Genomic DNA, 17361 nt, shown 5'->3' with positions numbered 1-17361 from the left:
CGTGGCTTCTGGCTCCCGATAGTTACGTGGCTCTGAGCTCCCAAAAGAGCGGCTCCTGGAGCCACGAGTTGGCCGGGCCTGCTGTACAGTAATCCAATAAGGCCAATTTCTGGTGCTTGCCATGGTGATGTCAAATTTTTGTAACATGCTTTAGTGTCATTGGGGCCCAAAAATGGGGTTATAAAATTCTTCACATATTATAGTGAGAAAAATAATTGGTAAAAATGCATTTCCTTTTATACAGTAAAAAAATTGCGAGGGAATGTCATTTATGGTAGAGTCCCTATTCTTATGAACCTTCGAATACCGGAGAACTTTTATACAGTGTATCTAGCCCGTTATTGGTGATATAGTTGCTATCAAGTAGGACTTGGGTAACTGGCGCGAAACTGCGCATATGAAATTGGTTCACTTATTGGTAATATGCTTTAGCTGATTGTATGTGAACATACAGATGCGCGTGGGTCTCGTGTGTGAGTGCGCGTATATACAGCGCGTATCGGAAATTGAACCCCTAACTTTTAATGGTTTAAATTTTATAAACGAAGCTTCAAATTATAAAATAACTAAGGACTTTTCCATTTCTTTTGGTATGATGAATTCTTATTTTTCGACTCGTCCCTTTGCGTTGGAATACCCAGCATAAATACATGAGTTACAATCTGTAACTAAATTTACTGCACTAATTTGTACTTATTGCATTTTCGTAGTAGCTTTTTTCAAATACCAAAGCTTATTTGCAAAATTTTACTCTACATTTTCGATTTACTTTTCCATGAAGAATCACTTTTACCCCTGCTGTATCGCCAAATAACTGATACCCTGTATAATAAAATGTTGAAGAGGCTGCACGAATAAACGTTTAACGAAATATAGTTTCATAAGTTGTATTACTACTCTTGAGTCGAAGAACGAAGCAACTTGGAAGTATTTCCTCCAGTTGCTTCGTTAGGGGAAGTCTGCCCCCCACTCAACTCCTTGGCTGACACTGAACATTCAGGATTATAGTGATAGAATCGACTAATATTCCTAGATACATATGGCACTAGATATAAATATAATCGCAGCACGAATAGTGATACCAATAATAAATACTTTACACAAACTTCATAAGATTCTAATACTACGCACGGGCCTGAACTGAATGGCATAGATGATTTGCACATTTATATTTATTACGTAATATAAAGTTAGACTCCTTTTAACGGGTACTATATGCTTCTAAAATTTTAAACTCTTTTTTCATACTCTGTACCAGATAATTAATAGTAATTAAGTGATATATTTAGGAATAAAAAGCAATCTTGATCTCTGCAGCATGTGATCTTATATTTATTAAAATTGACAGATTTCATAACCCTTAACACACTAATAGCATGCATTATGTAGAACTCTATACTTTTAACACTTCTATTGCACCATTTCTAACTCTTACATAGTTAGCTATATTAGTTAACAGTATTGTACATTAAATTGACAGATCTTCTTTTTGAAATTACAGCAAATTTGCATCTGCAAGTTCTATTCTTTTCTACGTAGCATTTCTACTGTGTTATATACATATAGTAAATAATAAGAATATTCATATCCTGATTAGTAACATAATCAATAGGTACCAACTACAGGCATATTTTGCGAAATGTTTCATTTATATTAAGGACAGTATTACTATCATTTACGTTATACTGGGTGCTCGGCAACAAGTGTCAATACACAAGTGGCAAAGTGAATATTTTAAGGCGTGATTCTATATGACAAAATAAGACGAAAATCAAGAGTGACGAAATTGCGTTGGGGGCTTCGTTTGCGAGTTATTAATTATTGAACATACGTGCAGGAAGTGTTTGACGCGGGGACATACAATTAGACTACAGCCGACACGCGTTAAGTTCTGCGAACACATATCCGTTCCGTGTCAGTACCGTTCCGTCGTGCCAGAGGTAAGAAGAAGAGACCCTCTACGCTCTTCATCTTCTTACCACTGATACGCCGGAACGGATATGTGTGCGCAGACATTTAGCCAGGTCAGGCACGGTGAGGGCAGTGCTGTAGCCACCTAGAAAGACCCACTTGACGCGTGGCGTTGTATGCCATCAATTCGACTACGAGGTAATGGTCTTTCTAGGTGGCTACGACACTGCTCTCGCCGTGCCTGGCCTGACTAAATGTAGAATCATTCTATTCGCCTAGCCGGCGCCAGCTCCGTCGAAACATTCTTCAATTGGTTTTACATGGTGACGTTAGAGGGTCTCCGGGTGGAACAATATGAATGTCACCATGTGAAACCCATTGGAGAATGTTTCAACGGACGGTAGACTGCTACCGGCTAGGCCAGCGCCGGTCAGACTACCGTTTTCAGGGCAAGGGCAGCCGCCATTGCCCAGGGCAAACGCTGTGGGCAAAGCTCCGTGCAGTGATGTCAGCTATCGTTACAGCGGAATGGGGAGGAATGGTTGTGGCGGGAGTACAGGCTCGTAGATACGTAGGCAGGCACGGTCCTTGTTCATCCTGGCATCTGTACCGTGTTGCCCGGGGACGCGTGTCTTGCCCGCTGCCAGCAAGTATTTGCCCCGGGCTGTCTGACCAGTTGCCCTGTCGGGCAACTCCTGAATGGCGCTGGGCTAGACGGATAGTGTCAATCTACTTTAAAGAGGGGTCAATCTACTTTAATCCCGCCTTAACACGCGCTGGCAGTTAAGCCACACGCTTTTTACGCGTATTTTCAACAATTAATAACTCAGGAACGAAGCCTCAGGTTGCAATTCCTCGTCATTCTTAATTTCCCCCTTATTTTGGCCTGTAGAATCACCCCCTAAAAGGATACCCACCTGTAGTTTAACACCCTATAGTTCTCTTCTTCAACAAATTTGCATTCTCTAACTTTTATATTGAGATGCATTCTGTACATAAACACTTGTCCGTCACTTTATTCAATTACCTAATCTCTGTGTGTATTCATATAGCGTTCAACGTCTTGAACCCATTCGGTGTGACTTGTTCGAATAGCAAAGGCGTGTTCGTTCGACATGTTTGTTATAACTCACTGCATATCATAGATTTCATTTATTAATTAGGTGCTTGAAACATTTGTTCAGCATTCAGTAAGTTCATGTTGCATTATACCTGCCTGTATCCGGCTTTAAAAACCACACATATTATATGTTTCTGATGGGGAAACATAGCCCTTCTATTCTGAACTTAAGAATGTAAGGAAAGAGGAGAGCGCTGTAACTCAATGCTGCAGGCAAATTTAGTTTCTCGGCGTTCACTGGCTGAGTCCTAGGCAAATTTTAGCACTCTCGTTTAGATAAAACAACTTCAGCATAAATCTTCTAAATACCTGTAGTTTCTTTTGTAGCAGTATTTCTTTGTTAGAATAACACACTTCGCCATTCTGCATTTACAAATAAATCAAACGTTTATTTCTCTCATTCAAGAGATTGTTGGGTTTATTCTGTATATACAGTGTACTTACTATTGAATGTAGTATATTGATTGTACATATAAATGAGATGAAAAGAAAACTCTTAGTGCACACGAGGCGATGCTTCTCATACTATGATTGCAAGCGAAGTAACAGAACGGAAACAGAAGAAACAAAAGAAAAATTAAACTTAGCTGTCGCATTTGGCGATTGGACCATCCAGCTATCGGTGACTAAATACATTTCTAACAGAGATGTTATAAACATTTAATTACTTTTACTGAGTATTGGCAAACATTATTGAGACAATATAACATGAAATCTAAGAACTTACTATACTTATTTGTAAAAATTTTCGAATTTTACCGAAATTACTTGCTCACTTTTCTAATATAGTAGTGAATTCCTCCCTAATACAGTAGTCAAGAGGTTCTTTCGTTCCCGCCAAATACGATTTACCTTCAGCAAACCATTTCGCTACTTACATGCTATTCTGAACAATTTGGTTAGACTCTAACTTTTAGAGCATAGTGTTGGGTGGACAGCTCACCTCAACTAGAGGTCGCCATACTCTGCCATTTCTGTTATTCATTCTTTCAAGTGGAGGTTGTTCACCACAGATTTGAAAACATGCATCAGCTTCCGAAAGCATGTTCTCCACTGTATCGTATTCTTTCAGCAGTCATCTTCCTGTAGATTTAGTTTTCTGCTCGTTGTCCCGAGTTCTTTTCCTCGGAGCTCATGCGATACAATGTTTGCCGCATTCGGTTGTTCAGACGTAAATAGGTATTAAAAAGAGGGTTCTTGATCAAATTCTCGAATTGTGTTCCGTAATGGCATCAACCATTAGTACTTGCCTCGCACCCTTTCAACATGCCGAATATTGTTCCGCGTTTTGATTGTGACTTCGTTGGCCAAGTCTCCATTATATGCGAGGGAAATCCACTTTTAATCAAATTGTCAAATTTCTTTGAACAAATAAATCATTTCGTGTCACTTGCTTCTTACTGTTACCGTGTCTCGATGGACAATGTCTCTAAAGGCGGCTTCAAACATTGGGTATTCGCCAAATGACGAGTTTTCGCCTTTTTCGGAATCATTTGTCAAATTGTTTGTCGAATACCGAGTACATACTCAAGGTGTCCCAGAATTGAGGGACAATTAATATCCTGATTCGAGAAGAAGTCGAAAAGTGCTTTACCTCTTTGAGATCCGAGGCTTCGGATATTTCTAAAAAACTTGCGCCACTTAAAATGCTAGCGTTGAAGGTTTATTCGTTGTTCCTCAAATGCGCTATGCTTTGATGCGCAGTCGTTTATTGTCAATGAATGGAAAGTATTTAAAGTTCGAGAAATACCGAAGATTTGCCGAGAATTATTCATCCGCATCGCTAAGTACTTGCTGAATGGCACATGTTTGTTATTCGGGATTCGGCAAACGAAGAACGTGTGGAGCTGTCTTAACGCATCTGTGTCACTGTTCCAGGCTCTTTTTCACATGTATAACTTCCTGCTTACAGCCTATACCTCTGTATGCTACATGGATTCCTTCTACAGCAGAGGTGCGTAAAGAGTCACTTGGAGCCGGACACCTCTTTGTGATTCTGAGCCGGCGTTCCCTGCGGTGAGAGCTGAGCGTGGAGCTGTTACATTGCTAACCACAGCAAAGGGTCTGGATTAGGTCTGGGTTAGGTAACTGTAAGATTGTATGTGCGTGCAGACTCGTACCACGCACACTACTGTAGTTCTCCTAGCCATGTTGTGCTAAGCAACGTAACAGCTCCACGCTCAGCTCTGACCTGGCGCCCAGAATCACAAAGAGGTATCCTGCTCCGAGCAGCTCTTTGTGCACCTCTACTCTACAGAGTTGAGCATTGTCCGATTTGTTTAAAGAAAGTATTTATCTGAACTAATTGTCAAAATGAATTCTCTTTAGTCGAATACCTCATCCGAGTAATAAGTATGTTGATTAAGCATTTTCTACTTCTCTCGATGATTTCTACTGTAAGCTCCTCCTGAACCCCTAGACCCTTTTTTTAACACCATGCATATGTAACATTATATTGTTGTAATATATTACTGTATTTCATATCATAAATGTATACATTACTACATTATACTGTTATACTTGGTGGTATACTTCAGCATTAGTTAGAGAGGCATGCAATAGGCACTATTGAAAATTTAACTCCTGCTACATGTTTACATTTTCTTTTTGTTATTGCTATTATTTACAAATTGCTAGTACCTAGATTCAGGATTACAGACTTTCTGAAAAGTTAATTGATGTATGTTCCTAATCTGTAGCTTATTACGTTATTATGTGAAATTGAAATTCATGATAATTGCTAACCAGAATATGAATATTTCCGTGATTTACTGTAATTCACTATATTTACAGGGAACATTTTTACATTATTATTCTTCCTTTTTACATCACATACTTACATTCTGTCACATACTCGAAAATACTGAGATGATGTATTTCATTCGAATAAAATTGTTGAAAATATAAGAATTAAAGAAATTTCGATGTTTTAAGGGTTAATGCTAACTGTGCAAGCTAAAAATCTCTTTTTACTCGTGTATGGCTTAACGCTCACTTTTCTCCTGTCTCTGTAATCTCTAACAGTTTTCAGACTACAAAACATGGCATTGTAGACCCCATGTTGTCCATATGGGGTCATCAACTCTTTGTTAATGGCGATACCGATCAGTAAGTGATCTATAAAATACACCTTTCACAAAATGTATCTTATACAATATACAATGCCTTGGGTGCTGTATACAATTAATTTCTTTCTAATACATAATTTTCATGCGTACGCTCCTTTATTATTCATGATAGTTCTTTAAACGTCATACAAGCATTTGCTTCATCTGTTATTATTATCTTTACTATTCAATAAAGCTTATTAAATGTGTACATGAAAGTACATTTCTTTAACTTTCCATATTATATCCGGATACCTCCATATTTTCATACGCATTTTACGGATTGAACAAATACGTTGCATTAACATTTTCACATATTTTTTACAGAATTGCAAAGACACTTTGCTTCAGCTACCGAGGCCATGGTCTGTACCTCTCATCGCCCACTGAGATCCAGAAGTTTTCCGTATCCAGTCAATTTTGGTATGAATTCTCATTTGCTACAAAATTAAATAAATCATAATACTGAAATCCTATTACATTTAAGATTATAGTCATTATAATTACGCATAATTCATTAATCCTATAGAAATTTCCCAGTAGGAACACCGTTTTCAATGCATCGGCATTTATTTATCTTTTCTTTAAGGCAACCATTTAAGAAATTCTTTGTTTTTTAACATTAAAATAGTTACGAAAAATCCACGAGTTTACAAACGTATTTGAGTTCGTTCGTTAAAGTTCTGTCGTCTATTTCTATAACTAATCGCGACAACAGAATGTATCTACTACTATCATGTTGAACATCATCAACATACTTTCCTTGTTTTCTAAAGTTTTTTTCTTTATTTATAATTGAAATATGGTTGTGTATTAGTGGCTCACCATTCACTTTTGTTTTTAACTTTGTTTGTCTAAATTTTGTATAGGAATTATGTAGATAAAATAGTATGTGCACTTTGGCGGTCATTACGAGAATGCGTAACCGAGAAGATAGTGAGAGACTGAGTGGATATTAGTTTCTGATTTTTTCCATTATTGATTTTATCAGTTCTGACAAATGCAGATGCAATGGAAATCGAATTTGAAAATTTGTTGGGTACGCGGATGCTTAACAAATTAAATTTAACTTTTAATTTGTTACAATATACAATAACATTTAACGTTAGGATAGGTACCTACTGATAAGGCATTTTAACAATTTTAATATTTAATCTACTTACATATTAATTAAACAACTATTAGAATTGTCGTCCTGGTTGTTGAATACAAATTGTGACTGCGTTATGATAAGCGAAAGTAACGTTCGGTATCATGTATCCCTGCTTATGATATCCAGACCACACATAAACAATTTTGTCATCAATGGTTGGCCGTTATCTCGAGAAGCGTTCCCCTCACTTTCGCGCCGCTTCTTCGTCACATTAGGCTGGGGGCACACGAGCGTTGAAACTTCTTTTTCTTTCTTTTTTTAAGAAGGTTGTTCTGAGTAGTTGCGTTGCCCTGGGTGGTAATCTCTATTACCCGCTCGTTTCTTGAGTTGTAGTTGATGGCCCGAAGGGTGAAAATAATACTTTAAGCATGTAGTAAATCTAGGGAAAAGTTAAAAAAAACCCTACTGCATGGAAATGTATCTTGTAGTATGTGTTCAAGGTCCTGTGTGTTCTTCTGCTGCGTCTAGTACAAGTTCGGGAATTTTAAATTTTATTTTGAGTGGATAGTTGTTTAAATCGTAATTCCCCGGGCCTCTAAAGAGGGGGTTTAGGTGGTCTCGTTGATAGAGGTGTTTGGATAGCCTGGAAAATGAGTGCGGCAATGGTGCAGATACCGGCGTCCTGGTGTAGTAGAAACATGGGATAATCCCTGGGTTTTCCCAGTATTAGTCTTGACGAACTTGTTTTGTGTGTTTCTGTTAGGGTTGACCAGATTGGTGCCCCGTACATGAGTATTGATCTGGCGCAGCTTTTGTATAAGGATAGCTTCAGGTTTATCGGGAGCTTATTATCTGGCTTGCCCACCAGGAGGGCTCTCTAGAGAGATTAGAAGCTCTGTCGCCTTAGGTTTAATACTAGAGACGTTCCATGTGATGATGTTGTGGGGGAAGTTAGCCATTGAGGTTTGACATTATCTTATGGATGGCCAGAATTTGTTCTGGGAGGGTTTTACATAATTTAAGCTGATCTTAGATTTGCGTGGCGATGTGCATTGTGCAGGGTGAATTTAAGGTTATACATCGAGTTAATCTCTTAGAAAACTAAAGTGAGGTGGCAGGTGTGTCAGTACCTGGGTGTTTCGTAATTTGGGGGTTTGTTTGTGTGGCTTGTGCAAAGGTGTTGTACTGCTCCGTCGGTTTTCGGGGGGGGGGGACTTGATGTGTGATGGCTTGGTGGATTCAGGATGGGTTTGGTGATAGGAGCTGGGAAGGCTTGTTGTGGGAGTGCTCTCTCCCTTTTCTTCAGGTATGTTAATAGTCAAGAGCATTGACTGTAGTTTGCAGGATGTGGTTCGCCGCAGTTAAAACATTTGCCCGGGGTCTATAGGGATTTGGTGCATTCTTTTGTGATGTGATTTTGGCTACACTTTACACAGTTAGGGGACTTGTTGCAATTGGTTGACGTGTGTCCAAATGCCAGGCACCTATAGCACTGGTATGTACGGTCTCTTGGATTCGTATTTCTTCTAGTATATTTTGGTGTAGAAGAGGTGGTTCGTTTTCCTGGTTGTTTGAAGGGTCGTACCGGGTTCAAAACTGACTTTGTAGATGGGTTAGAAGGAATGGCTCTTTTTCTGTGTCTCAGAGCATTCGATGGTTTTAGTCCACATCGTGGAAGCTCGGCTAAAATGTCTTCCGTTTTCATTTTGTCGAGGCCTTTTAGGACGGCGGTTGTTGACTTGCTTTCATGTAGGGAGAAGGTATGATATTGTACGTTGTTGTTTTTTGAGAATGTTAGAAAATCTTGATATGTTTCCACATGTTGAAGCTGGATTTTATATTGGGGACCTAAGTGTTTGACCTCAAACTTGCTGCCTATGGCCTCATGAAACTATGCATATTGGGGGAGATTTCCTTGTTGTTTTTGAGGTTGGTTTCTGGACTGCGTTTACTGTGTCGCTCGACTGAGAAGCATCGATGGCTTGGTCCTTAATTTGTTTTGTAGCGTGCACTGTGTCGCCCGCGGGGGGATGATGGTCGTTTTTCGGTGTGGTAGTTATCAACGAAGACTTGGAACCGGTTACGTACCGCTACGTTTGGAATACCTTCCTCCATGTTGGACTTTTCCGGCATGTAGGTTACCCTGATAGCCAGATCTGGCAGCAGAATCTGACGTCAGAACTGCAGCAGTCTGTGTCCGCATTTGGCTGCGTTCTGATGTGCAGAGCCTGAGGTGCAGTGCCTGATGTCAGATGGACAGCAGATCGACAGCAGATTTTGCCGTCTGCTAGGCACAGCAACAGCGCCATCTGTAGGCAATTGCTTGGTAATTCTGGAGTTCAGATGGCGCTGTTGCTGTGCCTAGCAGACGGCAAAATCTGCTGTCGATCTGCTGTCCATCTGACATCAGGCACTGCACCTCAGGCTCTGCACATCAGAACGCAGCCAAATGCAGACGCAAATGATTATCAATCAATATACATATATTAACACTATTTAACACTATTCTGTACAATCAATAAGAATTATGGGGATAACAATTATTAAATAGGGGAAAAGGAAAAATCAAAAGAAACTATCCCAAAACGATTTTAGCAGATAAAATGGAATATCTTTTTCAGAATTAATTTGGAGACCTACATATGTTAACTGGACATTTTCTGCTTAATTTAATGAGTACCACATGTATGAGGTTCTTTTTAGATCATCCTGGATAGTGCAATGTTCTAAACTTGGAGGCAGTCATCATACAACCCTTCTATTCCCTTTCCCCCCGTTCGAATTGTATATAAATGCATAACTTTAAATGTACAATTTATCCAGAAATATTAACTAGTTCTACGTAGTCGATTTTATGTGTGTAAGCCATATCCTTCTGGAATATTGTTATGCTACTTCACCAGCATTGCAGCTATCCTCATCAAGGTCTGCTGACGTATTCATAAATTAACACTTTGAGAGGCGCAAGGTTTTGAAAAATGCCCTTTTAAGTTGGTCAAGCCTTATCGACCGATCATCACTGCTGGGAAAATTTTCTATACAACGTAGAAAGTAAACTCCTTGCTTGCTTTGTTTCCAAAGTAAACATTCGGGAACTTTCGGACAATACTTTCGATGCTTTCGATGCTCACCGAACAGAGGATGCAAATCCCTCGGCGTGAAAAGCCACTCAAAGTGTTACAATATTTCTGAAGGACAGAGTTTCCAAATGTAAGCCCTCACTAACAGCAACACGGACCGTGAAACTCTCATATATTTCAACATTAAATAATATTAACCAGATTTTTGTGTTTAATATATTTTCAGTGGGGAACTAACGGAAATGATGGGGGATTTATTTATTGGCCACGATATGCCCGAACCACCTAAGGAAAGTTTCTTTAAAGGCCTTTTTGGCGGAGGATCCCGAAGTCTCGACAGAGAAGAACTATGTAAGTTTAAATCAGTCCCACTGAAATACTGTTTTATTTACATTTAAAATATTTCTGCTTAAAGTACTTATTTAAACCAAACGTGAAAGTAACGATAGGACCGCATTCAAGATTTATTAGTACAATACCTGTGCAAATATTCATTCCGTGGAAAATATATTTAAGCAACAACGTTTCGATGTATTTAAGCAGGTTTCGAACGAAATGAAATACTTCTCGTTCATGACATTAAATGTATATTTATTTATGTGTTATATTTTGTGTTAGTAAAGTTACAATTTTTTGAAGATTTTCTTCGTTTCTTCTCGACATATGGTAATCTAGAATTTGTCCACAAAACTGTGTTAAAATTTCAATAAAAAAACTGTTGGAAGGTATTCTAGAGACCTTGAAAATGACCCATGACTTTTTTCATAACGATGGGATTCTTTAGATGAGAATCGCTGTCGTTCAAGAATTGTTCTGGGTGTGCCACCTAGGTATGTTAAAGTTGATCGAAAAAGAGGTGTGTCAACAAAGGGATAATACATTCTTTAGAGTATACAAAATTTTGTTTCATGTTTTCGGTCCTGATACATTTTTTAGGTAGCCCTTACAAGGGGAAGGCACAGCCTCCGCCATTGCATTTGCAGTGGCACTAGGTGGAAAATGTAGTACACACCTAGTGTTATAAGACCCTAAAGGGTTTTGTCAAAATGGGCCTCGGTTTTCGAGAAATTTGAGTTCAAAGTTTCGCGCCATACTAGTAATTCATTTACACAAACCATATCACTAAACAATAGTCGTAACCATTACACGTAAAATTGTTTTGCGTTGCAATGGCAACGTAAAACAATATTGTTATTTCGTTAGTACTATATTATTTAATATTATATATTATTACAGTTGGTGAGTCTAGTGGACGAGCGTCTCGTACGGTTGCGAAACACATACCAGGCCCGACCGCTACCACAGAGCCAATCCGCGAACGCGTGACGACCGCCTGTGGGGAAGTAAACATGGCCCATCAGATGGTTCTGGAGCGGGGTGACAAGCTGTCGCAACTCGAGGACCGAACGGCGCGCATGATGTCAGAGGCGGAAGGCTTCTCACAGTCTGCACACGGGTTGATGGTTAAGTACAAGGACAAGAAATGGTACCAACTATGAGAATATCATTCGATTTCTATCCGAATTTGGAATGGCGCACCATTCTATTGTAATTTAGCGTTCACATTTGACATATGAGTTCTGTCGTATTAAGCAGAAGGAGAATAAAACTCGAAAAAATTGGACATATTGCGGACCTTGCACGCACACACAGGAAACATGTTACATGGAATAAAAGAGTTAACAAAAAAAAAAAAAAGAAGGGTATGTATGCACTCACTTGCGCGCACGCGTACGTGTGCGTGCAATGTGTACGTGAAAGTGAGAACAGTAGGGGAGAGGAACAGACACAAAGGAAACATATTCATGCGATACTTTTACAAGCAGGTAATACACACGCACATCTTTCAGCGAAGAATATAGAAAAAGTCGTATTTACACAAGTCGTTAAACACAAGTAATATTAAGTATATATATGCGCGATCTCTCAGAATGTGTAATAATCTCTATATACATATATAACATTATAGACCGCTAAGGTAAATGGTATACACTAAACGTATAAACCGATCGGGCAGTTAAAACAGAAGAAACATGGAACGGCTGCGATTAAACATTAAAGAAATTATTAGCGGATATAGTTGTGTAAGATTAAAGGAACTAAGTATTTAGGCTAGAATAAGAAAATGATTCTATTACGCGCGAGTCAATACATACAATTATGTAACAATTCGCCTTTTAATCGACGGCACTCGTTAATCCATTCGGACGTCCTGTAACAGCGAGACTAGCGACATTCACGTGGAACGGCGCTCTGTCTTCGTTTGTTCTTCGACAAAAGGTAAATAGGAATACAATGATCCGTGCACGTACATATATACAGATAACACTGTTCGAGCGACGAAGACCCAAATTAAATAACGCAAACTGATCGAGGTGAAGGCGCAGCGACGTTATTCCGAATGTATTGACAATAATTGTAATTAATTGATTGAGATAATAGTGCATTGGATAAACGTTGAACGCAGTGAAATATATAATTTATCCACGATGCAGGACCATCGGGGTTGTATTTCGACATATAATCCTAATATGGCGTCACGTCGTTGATAAAACATATATTAGTTGTTATCAATTGTAGTTATCGCTAGATATGCTATGTATATAAAATAATAAAAGCAGTAGGAAGTATTACGTCGAGAAAAGAAAAAAAAGAGTTGTTTGTATAATAACGTGTTGTGAGTTACGCTATTTCAGCGTCGGTGATGAATTCAATTGAATTTATAATATGTATCGACGGGAATAAAGAGAAACTACTGTAATTGTAAGGATTATATGTAGATTAGATTACGTAAAGACAATATAATATATATACATGTATATGTGTATTGCGCGTGCATATGCGAATGCAGCGTATGCTTAACCATACAACACATACATGTACATATATATGTATAATAAGTTCATTTGAATTTATTGAGGCTCTGAATCGTCGTACTGCTTCCATAGCAATAACTGTATAGTTGATGTTAATGGTACTAAACAACTGCATAAAACTATATTATAATGCGTCTCGCAGAGAATTAATTAGATTGCAATTTCTTCGAGTTGAGTCGACTTCCGGATATAATTTTCCTCGGACAATATACGCAGGTAGAGAATTCGTTCGTAAACTTTCAACCACCACCGTATCCTTTTTGTCTACTTACTATTAATTGTTGGCACAGCGATCCACGAGAAACTGGACGCATGTGCCCGAAAGATTAATTCAATTCCGGGATCGTGATACAATTGCACAAGAGAGCCGAGAATTGGTCCTACTTTGATTCCTTTAACTTAAGCGGCATCGTTTCGGGCGATAGGTCTTATCGCCTCACTGATTTACCCACAAAATCCAGAAATTTTAGTTGCACGCTGGAGATGAAAATATTGCGGAATTTGACAAGATAATGAAAAAAGTGAAAAAAACTATTAAACGATGATTATATTAAGATAAGCGTAGAAGTGTGTCAATAACACTAAGCGAAGTAAGAAAGCCAATACATAACAGAGATAAAGATGTTTTTCTCGGATCTTTTGTGAAAGTGAAACGTTGTTTACTGCTCTAACAATAGGATAGTAGTTAAATGTACGATAGTTGCAGACAGAAAACAAAGAAATACATTACTATCTAAGTGTTTGATAATATAACATATTCTAACACTTGTATAAAAACTACTGTTTAGGTGATTCCGGATTATTTATCATATCAAACAGGTTGAGATGTGTTTGAAAATAATTTATTGTAATAAAAAGAAGTACTTGGAACGAGAAAAGAATAATACAACAAATGAATACATATAATTATTAATCGGAATTTCTATTTAACCTTTATCTACATGCATTTGGTTCTGTGACTTGACAAATGGAAAATAATACTTCGTAAATTTTTTGTTAAATTATTTTCATACACAATATAGATTTCCTACAAGATTAGTTTTTTTTCCGACTATCAAGTGATTAGCTTGGAAACCCTTGCCGCGATATAAAGGTTGTTACTTCATTCGACAAATAAGAAATGATATTTTGCAAGTTTCTATACTTATTTTTAAAACTGATGTGATGTTATGTGTATTCAAAGAGTTTTATTTTCGCGTGAACGTACAGAATCGTTTCGTAAACAACATATTGCTTTCTGTATGTTCAAACGAACGGTAGCTACCTCTCCCATTTGCTATGCCCTTTGTATGAAATGTTTATTGTTTATTGTGTCTAACTGTATTTCAACGCTGTGGCCTGAATATGTAAATCTACTATTGTAAATGAAATTTTGTCCTTAGATGCAGCGAAATATCTAATACTCTGGATTTATACTATTACTAATCTAGTACAGTTCTTATTTTTCAAGAGATATAATATCATGTTATTGTAAAAGTACTGCCTCGAGGACAGACTGTATCTTGGCTCCGATTAATAAATGAGTTTGAACCAAACGAGATATTTTTAGATTTTACACTAACAAACAATGCTAATTTCACCTACCCTTTCAGCCACTGATGCCCATACGAGGGACACCTGACGCTAGTTTGTCCACTTTACACGTAGCTTGTCAAGTTTGAAAAGATCTCTGAACGCGTGGACTAAGCTTGGCGGGGTAAGTAGCGGAGACGAGAATACCGAGTTACCGGCGATTTCTTTACATTACAATAACAATTATTTTACACTGGCGCGCAGAAGTCGACACACGAGTGTTTAAATTGTAAAATAACTAGTAGATAAAAAGACATAACGTTTTCAACCCTTATGTCAATGACCAAGATTGCACCGTTGCTCAATGAGCGGAGTACACTCGGGTACCCTATGCGCCTTATTTTGGATAGATCAGATATGCTGTGCAGCAACAATTTCACTTCCATTTTCTTTTAAAATTCTTTCTGGATCTTTTTGTGACACATTAAGTATTGTTCTAAGAGACTTAAACGATAAAATTAGTTGTGACTGTTACGGGCCCAGGCTGAGGACAATAAGATTGGCGGCTGCGAAGCCGAGAATTTGAAATTGTTTGCTGGAGTTTGTTAGTAGCGGACGAACCGGGATATGGTATTCGCGAGAGCCGTTATAAGGAGGTCGTTGCCGTGGACGAACCGAGGTCTGGTATTCTCGGCAGCCACTAGGAATGTTAGTTTAGCCTCGTAACTTTATAATGAGATACACCTCGAGCGGTAAAGATGTATCTATGTATGTGGGTTTATCTCACAGTGGAAATTCAGATGATGATTGGATTTTAATGAAAGAACTGTAAGTAGGAAATAGCTAAGTATATTCTATATGCTTTGTCTTTACAATTGTTAAGGTGTTTAAGTGGTTGTCGCGGTACCCAAGTCCTCCACCTCTCAGTTTTGCCGCACTGGGAAATGCAGGGGTCTCAAAGAGTTTAACGGGTATTTGCGGGTTTGCGGCTTCAAAAAATCATTTTTTATATAGGTATACGTATATATAAATCGACAGTATAACATCTGAAGAATGTTCAGTTAAAATTTCATAAAGAAATTCGAAATATTTTCGAAGTTATATCGCTGAGAAGCAAACCATATCATGCGATCTACGCTCGTTATTCAGGGAAAATACAATACGTTAAACGCGTTTTTCTCGAAACACCGTTTCTCAAATTGGCGGGCACGATTAAAAAACAACTATTTGACGTCATTTTGTGGAAATATTTTTTGTGTTATATTTATACCATAATGTAAGGTTATAAGGGGCGAATTCCACTTACATCCAAATCGCCCGCAACCCCTAATTTTCCATTATATGTCGCGACCGCGGCGGGCGATCTGGATGTAAGTGGAATTCGCCGGGGAAGCTGTTGTCCACGCTGGTTGGCCGCGGCTTCACTTGACTTGGCTAGTTCGCTTGGCTTGGCGCTGGCATCGTTTCGTTTCCCATAATTTCCCATCTTGGCGTTGATTGGTAGCCACCCCAGCGGCCGAGAGTGAAATTTCATTATTTTCTATTTCTACCCGTACATATATACCCTGATAGCCAGATCTGGCAGCAGAATCTGAGGTCAGAGCTGCAGCAGTCTGTGTCCGCATTTGGCTGCGTTCTGATGTGCAGAGCCTGAGGTGCAGTGCCTGATGTCAGATGGACAGCAGATCGACAGCAGATCGACAGCAGATTTCGCCGTCTGCTAGGCACAGCAACAGCGCCGTCTGTAGGCAATTGCTTGGTAATTCTGGAGTTCAGATGGCGCTGTTGCTGTGCCTAGCAGACGGCGAAATCTGCTGTCGATCTGCTGTCCATCTGACATCAGGCACTGCACCTCAGGCTCTGCACATCAGAACGCAGCCAAATGCGGACACAGACTGCTGCAGCTCTGACCTCAGATTCTGCTGCCAGTTTCATCTTCGCCCGGCTTGTTTCGAAACATTCTAAGGTCTCTCTGGTCTCGAGCGTCGAAATCCACGTAACTCAGCAATGCGCGGCTTATTAGCGGCATCGCCTTTGAAGACTATAGCGAAACAATCACACTGTATAATAGTTTATTTACAATGTAATACTTACGGTTTCCATATTTTCTACCATTTTCTGGCCTCGTTTGTGAAAACAAATAAATGGTGAAAACATGCACCACGTATCACTTCATACCATACCACTTGCAGCAATTTCACGATATCGGCGCATGCGCATTACGGTCGATTAGGACTCTATACTTCTCTCGCTCGCACATGTCTTTCTCTCTCGCGTGATGTTGGCGACAGTTTCGAGCTCTCAATGAGACCTCCATGTCTATTTGCTATAAGGAACCAATGCGGCACCAGAGTACCACGTGACCGTGTTCTTCGCTCCCCAGAAGCTGCTTCACTACCCTCGCCTAAAGTCGCAACTATTAGTTCGTCCCTACATTCCTATGCCCATGGATCTGCCCTTCACGTTAAGAGCTTGGCGCTATCCCCGCCACTTCTGGCTCGCTCTAGTTCTACGAAGACGAGAGCGAGTCAGAAAACGGTTAGAAAAGGAGCACCGAGGCGGGCAAGTGGTATGGTGGGAGAATACCCCTCGCGAAACTCACCGGCCAATATATCTGATACCTACCTTAGGTATACCTTCTGGAACAGCACTTACTGAAACA

At 39.2% G+C, this 17361-nt stretch overlaps 1 protein-coding gene across 11 annotated transcripts in view; it reads left to right on the top strand.

Annotated features, from left to right (window-relative positions):
* The window catches only part of Tomosyn (syntaxin-binding protein tomosyn), a 144334-nt gene extending 129612 nt beyond the window's left edge, over positions 1 to 14722 (top strand). For 10 of the 11 annotated variants that reach the window (XM_076810338.1, XM_076810342.1, XM_076810335.1 and 7 more), the window contains 4 exons: positions 6056 to 6139; positions 6466 to 6561; positions 10538 to 10662; positions 11548 to 14722. In XM_076810338.1, coding sequence (XP_076666453.1) covers positions 6056 to 6139; positions 6466 to 6561; positions 10538 to 10662; positions 11548 to 11810 — 568 coding nt within the window. In that variant the 3' untranslated portion in view covers positions 11811 to 14722. The remainder of the gene's footprint in view (positions 1 to 6055; positions 6140 to 6465; positions 6562 to 10537; positions 10663 to 11547) is intronic. The other variant, XM_076810341.1, reaches the window with a different exon arrangement.
* The last annotated feature ends 2639 nt before the right edge of the window (positions 14723 to 17361 follow it).

Source organism: Andrena cerasifolii, chromosome 4 (assembly GCF_050908995.1).
Source record: "Andrena cerasifolii isolate SP2316 chromosome 4, iyAndCera1_principal, whole genome shotgun sequence".
NCBI classification, from domain to species: Eukaryota; Metazoa; Arthropoda; class Insecta; order Hymenoptera; family Andrenidae; genus Andrena; species Andrena cerasifolii.
The sequence above is the reverse complement of the archived record's forward strand: the minus strand, read 5'-3'. Positions and strand labels throughout refer to the sequence as shown.